The following is a 13,963-nucleotide window of genomic DNA, read 5'->3' as shown; positions in this document are numbered from 1 at the left end:
GCTTTCACTGTTAATTATTAACTCTTGACAATTATTTCTTAGTAGTAGCTTTAGTCCTTTGCTTCCATTCGCATGCCACCAGCATTGTTAAAGCCCTTGTCATGTGACAATAGGCTATTGCCTTCTAATCAGTGTCCCCACCTTGCTCTCACTTCCCTAATTCATTCTACACGGCTTCCAGAATGAGCCTCCTAAAATAACATTGCTTTGCATACATCACCTCTTTTATTTAAATATTATCATTAAAAAAAATCTGCAGCTTATACCACAAAGGACCAAGCTTCCTCATATGAAAAGAGGTCCTAAAAACTTGTTAAGAAAAAGAACTAAAAACTGATAGAAATATGGAAATACGAATTCCAAAAAAAGAAAAACAAACGGTTACTAGACATATGGAGAGATGAGCAGCCTCACTTATTATAAGAAAAATACAAATTAAAACTACACGAAAATCCAATTTTTACTTATCAGGTTGATAAAAAGTCAAAAGTTTAAAAACACATTCTGGCTAGGCAGTGGAGAAATAGGCATTTTCTTATATTGCTGGGAGAGTATAAATCAATATGATCCCTATAGAAAGCAATTTAGCATTACTTTTTAAATTTACAGAAGTACATACCCTTGGATCCAGCAATTTTACTTCTGGAAATTTATTGTACAAATATACTTGCGCATGCAAATGACACATGTACAAGATCACTCACGGCTGTATTGTTTATAATATGAAAGGATTGGAAATAACCTACATCTCCATCAATAGGGCACTGATTGAAAAAATTAGGGTACATGTCTTCAAAGGAATACCACACAAAAAAAGAATGAAGAAGGTCTCTCAGTATTAATATGGGAAAATCTTCAAGATACATTATTAAGTGAAAAAAAGCAAGGTGCAGAAGTATGGGTATAGCATGTTACTTTTTGTGTAGGGGTGGAGGATAAGAACACATGCACTTACACATGTAGAGAAACTCTGGTGGGCGTGCTAGATAGTAATAGAGGTGGTTATCTGGAGTGGGAGGGAGACTGGGCAGATGGGGGATAGGTGAGTGGGAAGGCCTTTTTACTGTATACTATTTTATTTATATATAATAAAATTTAATATACAGAAAATTTGGGAACCCTGTGAATATTACCTAATTAATATATTTAAAATACTCCTACTACTCATCCATTACCATGTTGAGCACCAACTGTGCGCTACACACTGGGGATACAAAGGTGAAAGCAGTTGTGGTATGATGGGAATATACAGAACTTGAAGTTAAAATACCTGATTCAGAGTCTGGTTCTGCTACTAACTAGCGATAGATCTTGGCATATAGTAGGCATGCAACAAACATTTGTTGAATGGATTTATGGTTGAAGTTAGTTAAACTTTCTGAGTCTCAGTTTCCTCCTATATAAAATAGGGATAGAGATGCTTCCTATATCAAAGGGATGTTGTGAAGATGAATGATAAAATGTGTCATCAACTTTCCTAATAGCTAATAATACCTGCAAAATGCTAGGCGCTTTCATATTCATTATTTCTTTGACTCCTCACGGTAACCCTGTGAGGTAGATATTTATCCACTTTAACCATTATTCACTCATGAGGAAACGGAGGGATCGAGAGGATGAGTGACTTGCTCAAGGTCACTCTGGTATGAGTGGTTTTCTGGTCTTTCTTTATTGCTACCTCCCCAGGATGTTCCCCATAGCAGAAATTTTGCTCAGGGAATTTCGAAAATCAAGAAAAACCAAAGTAAGTTTTACCATTGCTCTCAGTGCCACTTCAGAGCCGAGGAAGGGCAATAAACTTGTTTCTGATACTTTCGTTTAGAAATATACCAGCTGGTCTGTTTGACATTCACTGCACTAAAAACTTCGGGAAAATCCAGCATAAATCAAAGACTTGTGTTTCTAGTGAGATAGGAAGGATAAGGACAAACCCACAACACCCATAAAGGTAATGTAGAAACTCATTCTCAAGGATGCTGCACTTAGAATGTTACGGACATGCTAACAGCTGTCTCGTAGAGATGAAAATGATATAAAATATACCCAACCTGGCACAACATTAAAAACGTTTTTATTAGAGCAAAACATATGTGCAGAGCAGTGCACAAATCAATGAATTTTTAAAAAATGAACACAACGATGTAACTAGCACCCAGATCATCGTGACAGATGTTTGGGTTGTTTTCTTTTTAGCTGTTGTAAAGAGAGATGCTCTAAACATTTTTGAACATGTCTTTTGGTGACTGTGTGCATACATTGCTGTTGGGTGTAAACCTAGGAATGTAATTACTGGGTACAGGATATGTGTTAATTTAGTTTTAGTAGATAATGCCAAACAGGCTTCTAAAGTGATTTATACAAAGTTCACTTTGACTAGCCCTGGTGGTGCAATGGTTAAGCACTTGGCTGCTAACCAAAAGGTGGAGAGTTCAAATCCACCAGCCCCTCTTTGGAAATCTATGGGGCGGTTCCACTCCATCTTATAGGGTCGCTGTGAGTTGGAATTGACTCAAAGGCAATGGGTTTATGGTCAGTCCTTTTAATTTTAACCATTCTGATGAGTATGAAGTGAGATCACATTGTGATTTTAATTTGCATTTTTGTGATGATTAAAAAGTTGAGGATTTTTTCATGTATCAATTGGCTTTTTTGAGAAATGCCTGTTGAAATGCTTTGCCTATTTGTAGCTTTTTTCTTGCTGATTTGTAGATGTTCTTTATATATTCTATATATAAGTCCTTTTCCAGATATATGTATTGCAAATATCTTTTCTCACTCTGTAGTTTGTCTTTTCACTAATGGTGTCTTTTGATGAATAGGAGTTCTTAATTTTAATGTTCAATGATCAGTTTTTTCCCTTATGGTTAATGTTCAGGCGCCCTGGTGGTGCAATGGTTAAGCATTCGGCTGCCAACCAAAGGACGGCGTTTTAAACCCACCAGCGGGTCTGCAGGAGAAAAGACCTGGCGACCTGCTCGCATAAAGATTACAGCCTAGAAAACCCTATGGGGCAGTTCTACTTTGTCACATGGGATTACTATGAGACAAAAGTCGACTCCATGCACTTAACAACAATTTGTGTTTAAGAAGTCTTTGCCTACCCTCAAGGTCATGAAGATATTTTCTGATATTTTCTTCAAATAGTTTTATTATCTTACCTTTTACACTTAGATCTGAAATACATCTGAAATTGATTTTTTTTAAGGGGGGGTATGATGTCAGGTAGAATTCAAGATTCTTTTTTCTCCATGTGGATATTTAGTTGATCCAGCATCCCCTCCCCCCGCAAAAAAAACACAGACCATCCCTCTCCCACCCCAGCTCATGCACCCGTCCCCACCACAGCGGCACCGTGGACATAAATCAAGTTACCATTTGTTGTAGATCTGTTTCTGGACTCTATTCCATTTGTCGATTTGTCTATCCTTGCTGCCAATTACTATTCCTATACCTTTATAATAGTTCTTAATATCTGTAATTTAAGTCCTCCAGTTTGCTCCAGTTTTTCACTCCACCAAACGATCTAGTACTGAAGTGCCGCCTCCACCTAGCACTTTGCTTTAAATATGCCCCGGTCGATGTGATTGATTGGCCCGTTCCCATGGCTTGGTCATTTGTTGTTACCTGGGTCTTTGTCCCATCAAAGCCCTTTAAAGTGAAAGCCAGCCAGGTGTCTGCAGAGGAGCAAAGCAGATCTGCTGGGTAATTAAATAACGCGGGGAAGGGGGAGGAGTGGATTAGGCGGGGTTGTCCCTCGAGAGGGACACAGTGAGGGGGTGGTCGATCTGCACTTGAGAGCTGGCTTTTGGAGGAGATATGAAAAGAACCAAACTTTAAGCTCCAGACAGAAGAGGGCAAGGTGAGGTCACCGGAATGTAAATGTCGCGGGGGGATACGAAAGGCCGCGCAAATCGGGTCGCCGGGGTGGGGCCGCGAAGCCGCAAATCACCAGTTGAGGGCCGGAGTGCGCGCCGCCGGCTCAGAGCCGCGCCTGCAGCTGCCCGGGCCGGGAGGAGAGCCGGAGCCGGAGCCGGAGCCGGAGCGGAGGCGCCGCGCGCACAGGCGAGCCGCGGGCGGGCTTCTCGGCGGGCGCGCCCCGCGGACCATGAGTGGCTCCTGCTCCCTGAGCATCCGCGGCGCGGGCGGCGCTGGGCGCCTCTGAGCCCTAGCGGAGAGCCGGGGCGCCAAGCGCCGCGCCCGGAGGTGAGTCTCCGCAGCCTGAGCGCCCCTTTTCCCCTGGGGGGGCTGCGCCTTCAGAGGCGCCTCGGCCTCTCCTCGTAGCCGGTGAAGGCGAGCTGAGAAGTTTGTTGGAGAAAGTTGGGTTCTAAGGAGGAATCGGCGCTCCTTCCGCCCTCCCGCCCCCGCAGAGCTGGAGTTTGGGGGCAGGGGTGACTGAAGGGGAGATTCGGCTTGCGCCCTCGGGGCCCTCCGAATGGGCTCGGACTCCCGGGACGTGCCCCCCGGCGGGAGGTGCTCAGCGGTTTGCGACGAGCATCTCAGCCCATTCGCTCTCGAGCGACATCTCCCCGGGCGCTATCCCCTCCCGACCCCTGCCCGTCCAGGCTCAGCCAGCCGCCCTCCACGTACTCTCCCTCTGCCCCGAGGCCCGTGGGGGCTGGGGGACGCGCCGGCCGAGAGGGCTCCGCTGGAAGCCCAGGGCTTGGAGGAGGCGAGTTTCTCAACTAATCTCTTGGAGAGTTTGCAAGGAAAGCGAAGGAGCCTGCTTGTAACTGTTGACAACATCCCCCTGCGTCTCTCCCTTTGTTGAGAAAGAATGAATAGTTGATTGTGTCGCTCTCTCTGCGTCGCGGAAAGGAGGGGAAGGGAGGGACGGTGGGAGCAACAGGAAGGAGTTTCGGATCTCAGCCCATCTTTCCTTACTCAGGCTGCCGAGACGGCCACCTCTGAAAACAATTTGATCGGTGTGGACATTCGTCGGGGAGGTGGTCGGGTGGGCTCCGTAGCAGCTGGTGAAGGTGCATGTTCCGTGGGGCGGCGTGTCATGGTTGGGGGTTTTGGGGAGTGGAGAACTCTGGTTTTGGTGTTAGCTCGCTTGAAGCAAGCTGCAGAAGGGAAAGACCCTTTGACTGACCTCGTGTCTGCGTTCCCCTTAGCCCCATTAGCTGGAATGGAACGTAGAAGCCGCGCATTCAGGGCTGCTTTTAAGTCTTGACTCCTATCTCCCAAGGCTATGCAGATCTCTGTTTCTCCCCCCCGCCCCCCAAAAAAAGTACTCTGGCGGAGGGGAAGGTCAGTTTAGGAGCCAATAATCTCCCTCGGTGTTGCCAGGATCTGAGGCGAGATCCAGGAGGTAGGCGGAGGCCTCGGTGCTGGGGGCGGAGCCCAGCAGGGCGAGAGTCCCGAGTGAGAAGGGGCTGCCCAATTGATAATGGGGACGCTGCAGCCAAAGCGGTTGTGTGCGTGTGTGCAAGGGGGCGTATTGCGTATAATGTAAACGGCTCGCTATGCCAAGTCCTCCTTCACCTCCCTAATTCCAGCTCTCTAAACTGCTGCTGAGAAGCCTGACACTTCCAAGATGACTAACCAAGATATCAATCTCCTGTTCATATAGAAAATACCGGTTGTCAAACGGATGCTAATCTTAGGAACTTTATCGTGTAGATCCTGTGCTGTGTTGCTTGAGATATAATCCATGGAGGAATTATTCATACTTTAATCATTTGGCTAGACTTCATAAAGTTACTTAGAAAATAAAGGGATATTCTTAATTCCGAAACTCAAGCAAAACTTCACTCTAAGTGGATAAACCAATTTTATGCATGCGATTGTTCCATCTCCTTTGCCTGTCTGACTTTGCAGAGAAGATATATAGCTACAGATCCAAATTGTAATTCTCTGTCCTAGTCATAATGGGGCAGTCAAGACAGTTACATTTCCAGAGTTGAAAATATGATAGAAAGTTCTTAAAGCCCATGTCAGATAACAATCTATGAGTTTTCCTTGAAAATATCCAATTTCAAAGAGAAAAATTCAGACAAGTGGGCTGCTTATCAACTTGCATGCGATTATCAGCTTCTTTCAGACATCTTGTAAAGCAAGTGAGCTGGGCTGCTGTTCACAAGCATTTCAAAGCACAGCAGCTGACCAGGGTCAGGAGGAGCAAAGATGTTGGAAGTTTGTGAGGCTCTCCCTTGTCCCTGATCGAGATTTCAGCTCTTTGAACATTCAAGTGGGTCTCATATTTTCATATCAAGATGTAGAGTCATTGACCTTTGTATATATTTCAAGATCTAGCATTAGATAGACTCAGGACACTGTGTCTGTTTACCTGCATGGTAGAGAGAGGTGATGGCCAAAGTCTCTCACCTGCGCTTTTTTTTTAAGGACTGCATATGGGCTCACTTGGTGTACCCGTGTGTGTCTGTGTCTACATCTTCCTTGGTTTGGTGTGTTTTACATCTGTTGCTCTAGATTAAAATGTTTTCCCCCTCATCCTTTCTGGCTACAGTCTTCCCCAGGACCATGGCATCATTTGTGAACTATCACCATAAGAGGAATAAAGTGATCAGCAAGACAGACATGGTCCCTGCCCTGCTAAGAGGAGGCCTGCTATTTATCGAGTGCTTGCTGGAGCACAGTGGTTAAAGCGCTCAGCTTCTAAGCGAAACATCGGTCATTCAAACCCACCAACTGCTCAGCAGGAGAAAGATGTGGCAGTCTGCTTCCGTAAAGATTACAGCCTCGGAAGCCCGACGTGGCCGTTCTACTCTGTCCTATAGGGTTGCTATGAATCGGAATTGACTTGCCAGCTGTGGGTTGTTTTTTTTTTTGGTGGGTGGGAGGGGTTGCTGTATGCCAAGGGCTTTACATACACTGTCACATTTAATTTTTACAACAACCCCGTGAAATAGGGGTTAACTTGTTTTCACAGATGAAAAGTGGCCATCAGAGAGGCTGAGTAACTTGTCCCTGGACAGTAAATATGTGGCAGAGTTTTTAGTCCATCGGTGGGATAGGATGGGATTTGAACCTATAAATATCTGATTCTAAAGTCTGAGTCACACCATATTTGATTTTAAAAAAAATCAAATGGCATATGTTGTTGTTAGGTGCCGTAAGTCGATTTTGACTCATAGTGATCCCATGTGACAGAGTAGAACTGCCCCATGGGTTTTCTAGAGTGTAATCTTTACGGGAGCAAATTGCTAGGTCTTTCTTCGGAGCTGCTGAGCGGGTTCAAGCTGCCAACCTGTTGCTTAGCAGCCGAACCCTTAACCATTACACCACCAGGGCTCCTTTATAAATGGCACATAAGAAGTATATGATGACCAGGGACATTGAGGCAAAAACATCTCCAAGTAGAGAAAACGGGAGTGAGAAACTGGACACCTGGTTTCCACTGTGCTGTTCCAATCACTTGCCCCGTTTCAAGGCTTTGGTATTTGCTGGATCTCCTGGGGGAATTTCCTTCAGATCTTCTCTTGGGTGGCTCCTTCTCTTTTTTCAGGTCTCAGGTCAATTGTTACCTCCTCAGAGAGGTCTTCCTATATGACCCTAATCTAAAGTAGCCCTCCACTCATAACCAGTATGTCCTATCATTTTATACTGTTTTTAAATTCTTCAGAGCACATGTTACTCAGATATTACCTAGTTTATTTTTCTTGTTGTATTGGTTGGACTCCCTCATGAGAATGTAGGCTCCATGAGAGCAGGACCTTGTCTAGTATATTATATCCTAATATAATATGCTTATATAGTAAGCCCTCAGAGAATATATATTGAATGAATGAACACTTATATTCCTTATCTGGAAAAACGAAGGAGCTTGATTCTTTGAAATCCCATCTAGGTATCAATAACACTTTGAGATTCTGTCTAGTGGTCAAATGAGGTATGTGGCTTCACTGTCAAAATGGAAAGTATTTACCATGAACCTAGATTCCAGCTACACATAACACACTTCATTCCTCGGATTTCATCCAGGTTCCTGGAGTCAGGGAAAAGAAAATACAGCTAAAGTCAGAAATAGACTGACCCAAAAGGTTGCAAATGAGCTCCTTCCACATGGATAGCACCTTTCTCTTCCATCTGGGCCAACTTACCTCACTGTTGGACTGATTCAAGCTTGACATAGGATCCAGGCTTGAGCCAGTATTTCTAAGTTACTAGATACAAGGCCAGGCTGTATTTTAATGGGGAAAAGCTCCCAAGTTGGAGGCAATATGCTGTAGAGGAGAGGCTGGCCTAGGAGGCAGGAGACTCGTAATTCAAATTTGTCTGCAGCTGAGAACCATCTGGAACCTTCATCTTGGATGATCTCTTCCTTCCAATTATTAAACTCTGCTTCACATCCTTCAGATCAGTATTCCTTCCCCAGGGAAGCCTTTCCTTGGCTGTTAGATTATCTAGACCCTGGTCCCCACTCTGTGTGCTCCCATATCTCTGAGAACCACCAACATTTATGGTCATTACTTATTGTCTGCTTCCTCAATGGAGTATTAACCCCACGAGGACAGAGACCACTCTGTCTTGTTTGACATTATGTCCCCAATACCTGACACAGTGCCAGCCATCCTCCCCATCCAAGCCCTCTGCCTGGAATAAATGAATGTGTTGAATAGAAGAATGAATGAATGCTTTGGTTGAATGAATGATACCTCTGCATCACCATTTGATTCTTTTATCCAGGAAAAACAAATCTGAATGCAAGTTGCTGTGTACCAAACAGTCTCTCTAATACAGTAGTTCTCAACCCTAGCACCACACTGGACAATACTGGGGAGCTTTGAAAAGACTGACGCCCAGGTCCTACCCAGAGAGATTCTGATTTCTTTGATCTGGGCACAGCTTGGGCACCAGGGTTTTAAAAGCTTCCCAGATGATTTTTACGTGCAGCCAGGTTGAGAACCACTGCTTTACCCTTTCAGAACTCATTCTCTGAAGCAGCCATGGTGAGAGAGAGAGCAAGGATATAATTCATGGATATTGCATGGTTCCTGACAGTTTAAAAGGTACTTTTACATCTGTTATTTAATCTTGATAATAACAAGCTAAAGGATCTACTCTCTGGTTTAAATATTCCCTTTATGTTGATGACTTAAAAAAATCTCCATCCTGCCCTTGCTCCTAACTGTACATACCAATATCTGACATCCTCCTAGACAGAACTGTCCCCCTGGTACCTCACACTCAACGGCTTAGCATGTTACAGCATGGCACCATCCTCCCATGGCTGTGGGCTCCTTCCTCCTAGCCACAGGTCTTGAGCTCCAGATGTCTTTTCATTCCATCTCTCCTTTTCCTTGCCCAGGTCAGAGATTCTCATCATTCCTTGCTGGTCGTTGCCATCAGCATAACCTTCCCAGGGTTACCCCGGTTATGTCCCTGAGCACAGACAGGATTCTTCCTCTTCTAGCTCTTCCCTGGCACTTACAGTCAAGTCCAGTCACCTTGGCAGGACATCCAAGACGTCATGAACCAAACCAAGCCAGTTGCTGTCTAGTCGATTCCAACTCACGGTGACTTCATGTGTTGCAGAGTAGAACTGTTCCCTAGGGTTTTCAAGGCTGTGATCTTTCGGAAGCAGATCACCAGACCTTTCTTATGAGGCACTTCTGGATGCGTTCAAACAATTAATCTTTCAGTTAGTAGTTGAGCGTTTAACCATTTGCGCCACTTAGGGACTCCTAAGACTTCATGGTCTGGCCCTAAACTTTTTCTAGAAATGCTTCTACAGCTTCTCCACTCGAGCCATACCACGCTTGCGGTTTCCTGACCCTGTGGGGGTACTTTCTTGCCTTTGTGCATTTGCTGTTACATCATCCTCTTGGAAGACTTTTCCCTACAATTGTCCACCTTTCAAATGCTTCATTTCCAGTATTGCCATCTCTGAGAGCCCCTCGAGTCCTTTCAACGTTAATTGTTCTTCCTTCCAGCATGTGAAAGGTCTCTATTTACAAGTTACATTATTCTCTCTTCTCTTAGAGCTAATAGTCAGGGTTTGGGGCTTAGGCATCTTTGTGTCTCTGAGTACCTTGTATATCCAAACCAACCAAACCCATTGCTGTCGAATCAATTCTGACTCATATTGACCAGGACAGAGTAGAACTGCCTCATAGGGTTTCCAGGGAGCACCTGGTGGATTCAAACTGCTGACCTTTTGGTTAGCAGCCATAGGTCTTCACCACTACGCCACCAGGGTAGATAACCAGGGATGTCAACCTCTCCCCTTCTACCTTCAGTTCAATAAACATTTAAGTACCTTATATGTAGTAGGCACTTAAATGCCTGTTGAATTGAAGGTAGAAGGGGAAGTTGGCATCCCTGGTCATCAGAGAATAAACCGAGGTGTAGGCAACTTGCTGAAGTTGGCTCAAAATTTCAAGATTGCGCCAAAGTGCATTCTAGAGCACTTTGGCTCAATCTTGAAATTTAGATAAGTCTTGCATAAGCAGAGAGGAACCAGGCTGTTGAAGACACTGGAGCTAAGGTAACTTTTGCCCACTGTTTAAAAAAAAACAAAAAAAACCAGTTGCCTTCAAGTCGATTCCGACCCATGACGACCTATCATACTAGCCTGGAAGTAGACTTGGTCAACAGTGTGGGCCTTTGCACAGAAAGAGGTTCTGTGGGGTGCTCTGAGCCTCCCCCCAGATTCTTTGAAATGATCCAGGCCTGTCTATGAAGAAAAAAGGTGCTAATAGCATGAACAGTTAAGAGTTCACAGCTATGGGGTGTGTGTGGGGGGGTGGGGAGGGTAGAAGAATTGTGTAGGCTTACGTCACTGGTGATCAGGCAGGGACGGCTAGGGAGTTTGGTTTCTTTTTTAATAACAATGATTAACACTGAACTAGTGCTGACAGTGTGCCAGGTACTAGCCAGAACTGGGAGGGACCCACACGGGGGTTTACAGTTCTATTGTTTTGCACCCACTATGATCCAGGCATTCTGTATGGTCCCAGTTACACATGGAGCAGACGAGCCCCAGAATTAACAGGCATGGCAAAGAACTGAGGACAGGGCTAGGATTATATGCCTTGAGTGAAGGGTCTCAGTCCACTCAGCCCCCAGCACTTGTGTGTTTCCCTCTATTGCACATGGAAGCAGTGGATCATGTGTGTATTTGTTGTTGAGTGTTTCCTTTGCATACTCTGCTGTCTTTATTCCAGTTTCTAGTAGCTTCTGGAGGGCTGTATTCTTGATTGTCCCAAGTTTCCAATTCCTTTTTGAAATGGAATCTGCAGTTGTTGTTAACTACTGTAGTGCTATTAAATGATGATTTTCAACCAAAGCTATTTCCTAACTAATGCGTTGGAAAAGGTAGTCTGTGAGGAACAGGGCCTGCAACAAGGCTTGAGAATGGTTTTAGGGGCAAGCGGATGTTCCCCTCGCAGCCTTGGGGGAAGGGCAGCGTGCAGGCTTAGCTATGCTGCTGTGTTGTCCAGACCAGAGTCTCATACCAAGTCTAGGTGCAGACCATGCTTTTCACCTAAGCCAAATTATATGAGACTTGTTTAAGGTAACAAGAAACAGGGGCTTGAATAAAAATTAGGGCTAGTCCCTGGAGACATAAGGACCCACGCCAGACTTGGTATCAGACTCTGATCCAGACAACATAGCAGCACAGCTAAGCCCTGCAATTGTGGAGTTCTGGTGGCTCAGTGGATAAGAGCTCTCTGCTAATCAAAAAGTTGGCAGTTCGAATCTACCAGCTGCTCCTTGGAAACCCTATGGGGCCGTTCTGCTCTGTCCTATAGGGTTGCTTTGAGTCGGAATCGACTCGATGGCGACAGATTTGGGGTTTTTTTTGAGGAGGAACAGTTGTTTGGGCTGCTTTTGCACACAAACTCACATACCATTTTCCTCTCTTTCCATGCTCCCTCCCTTTTTTCCCTTTTCTTCTTTCTCTTCCCTCCCCACTCTTCTCAGACTACAGGCACCTATGGGCATTGCTTCACCCTGCTGGTGGCAGGCAGGTTCCTGTTCCTTCTGGGGACAGTGTATATGGAGCCCCCACCCACCAGTGGCCTTCCTATGCAGCTGAGCTCACTCATGTATGGAGGAGTGGCCCACCTCCTGACCCCTGACCCTGGCCCATCTGTGTTAATTAGAGCACATTGATTTATTTATAAGCACCAGGCCTTGGCCAGAAAAATTCTTCCCAATCCCCCTGGGTAGCACAACTGAAGGGCTGCTCTGGTGCTGAAGACGTTCCAGCAGTGGCTAAAGAATTCTAATAATCTCTGCCTGTTGTTATCATTTGCAGGGTGGTAGAAATACATGGACTAATTATCTGATGTGTTTATAACATTTTCTCTAATGTATTTATCACTGAAACTTGGAGTCTTTCCTTAACCATCTTTTTTGTTGTTTGTGAGTTAGCTGTGCCTTTCTATCAACTTTTGTTTTCTGGAGTAATTAAATGGCTCATGTGCCTCTGATGACTCTGGAATATGTTTGCCCTTTTCCGTTGGAGGGTCTGCTGCCAACCCAGGAGAATTCCTCTGTGGGATCATAAAAAGAGTGAACTTAGAAATACCAAAGTGTTCCCATTCTTATGTTCTACTAGTGATGCCATTTGGGGAGCAGTGGTGGTTCAGTGATAAAATTCTCACTTTCCATGCAGGAGACCCGGGTTCGATTCCCGGCCAGTGCACCTCATGCACAGCCACCACTGATCTGCCAATAGAGACTTGCATGTTGCTATGATGCTGAACAGGTTTCAGGACTAGGAAGAAAGGCCTGGCAATTTACTTGTGGAAAGTCAGCCAATGAAAACCATATGGATCACAACAGTCCAGTCTGCAACTGGTCATGGGATTGCACAGGACCAATGGAAACATTTCCTTCCACTGTGCAACTAAACAGCAACAAAGTGATGCCATTAGACAGCATTTGTCTTTTTATGTTCCATGAGTACGTTCTTTTGTTGTGCCGTATCTTTCCATTTCCTTTTGTCAATAGGAAGTTGGGTCTTGTGATTGGCTTACATTTTCACCTTCACTTTTTTCCCCTTAGAGTTGAGAATTATGGCTGCAGGAAAATTTGCAAGCCTTCCCAGAAATGTGCCTGTGAATCACCAGTTCCCCCTGGCCTCATCCATGGACCTTCTGAGCAGCAAGTCAGCTCTCGTTGAACACCGTACAGATGCCTATCAAGACGTGTCTATACATGGCACCCTTCCACGCAAGAAAAAAGGCCCTCCTCCCACAAGGTCCTGTGATAACTTCAGTCACATGGGTACCCTCCCTCACTGCAAATCGCCATGGCAGAACTCACCTCTGACCCAGGACGTCATCCAGGAGAATCCACTGCAAGACTGGAAGGGTGAAACCTTTACCTTCAGGTAACTTCTTTAATTTCACAAGTGAAAATGACCTATCTTAAAGGCCTTTTTGTTTTATTTTATTTTCAATCCATCTTGTTGAGGGTCTTCCTCTTTTTCTTTTTTTTTATTGCTTTAAGTAAAGTTTGCAATTCAAGTTAGTCTCTCATACAAAAATTTATACATACATTGTTATGTGACCCTAGTTGCTCTCCCTATACTGTGACATCATGCTACTCCTTTCCACCCTGGATTTCCTGTATCCATTCAACAAGCTCCTGACTCTCTCTGCCTTCTCATCTCACCTCCAGACAGGAGCTGCCCATTTAGTCTTGTGTATCTACTTGAGCTAAGAAGCAAACTCTTCAAGAGTACCATTTTACGTTCCATAGTCCAGTCTAATCTTTGTCTGACGAGTTGGTCTCAGGAATGGCTTTAGTTTTGGGCTAACAGAGAGTCTGGGGGTCATGTCTTCCGGGGTCCCTCCAGTCTCAGTCAAACCATTAAGTCTGGTCTTTTTACTAGAATTTGAGTTCTGCGCCCCACTTTTCTCCTCCATCAGGGACTCTCTGTTGTGTTCCCTGTCAGGGCGGTCATTGTGGTAGCCAGGCACCATCTAGTTCTTCTGGTCTCAGGCTGATGAAGTCTCTGGTTTATGTGTCCCTTTCTGTCTCTTGG

General features: G+C 45.0%; 1 protein-coding gene across 2 annotated transcripts in view; it reads left to right on the top strand.

Annotated features, from left to right (window-relative positions):
• The first annotated feature begins 3,800 nt into the window (after nucleotides 1-3,800).
• Nucleotides 3,801-13,963, top strand: part of LOC111820998 (breast cancer anti-estrogen resistance protein 3-like) — a 43,999-nt gene continuing 33,836 nt past the window's right edge. Inside the window, exons 1-2 of one of the 2 annotated variants that reach the window (XR_002824481.1) lie at nucleotides 3,801-3,859; nucleotides 12,979-13,306. Coding sequence is in view for 1 of the 2 variants with exons in the window: in XM_023733459.1 (XP_023589227.1) it covers nucleotides 8,951-8,972; nucleotides 12,979-13,306 (350 nt within the window). In the remaining variant the exon portion in view is untranslated. Of the gene's footprint in view, nucleotides 3,860-8,723; nucleotides 8,973-12,978; nucleotides 13,307-13,963 lie in introns of those variants that run through there. The other variant, XM_023733459.1, reaches the window with a different exon arrangement.

Source organism: Trichechus manatus, unplaced genomic scaffold, assembly GCF_000243295.1.
Source record: "Trichechus manatus latirostris isolate Lorelei unplaced genomic scaffold, TriManLat1.0 scaffold00058, whole genome shotgun sequence".
Taxonomy (NCBI): Eukaryota; Metazoa; Chordata; class Mammalia; order Sirenia; family Trichechidae; genus Trichechus; species Trichechus manatus.
This window is presented reverse-complemented; position numbering and strand designations above follow the sequence as displayed.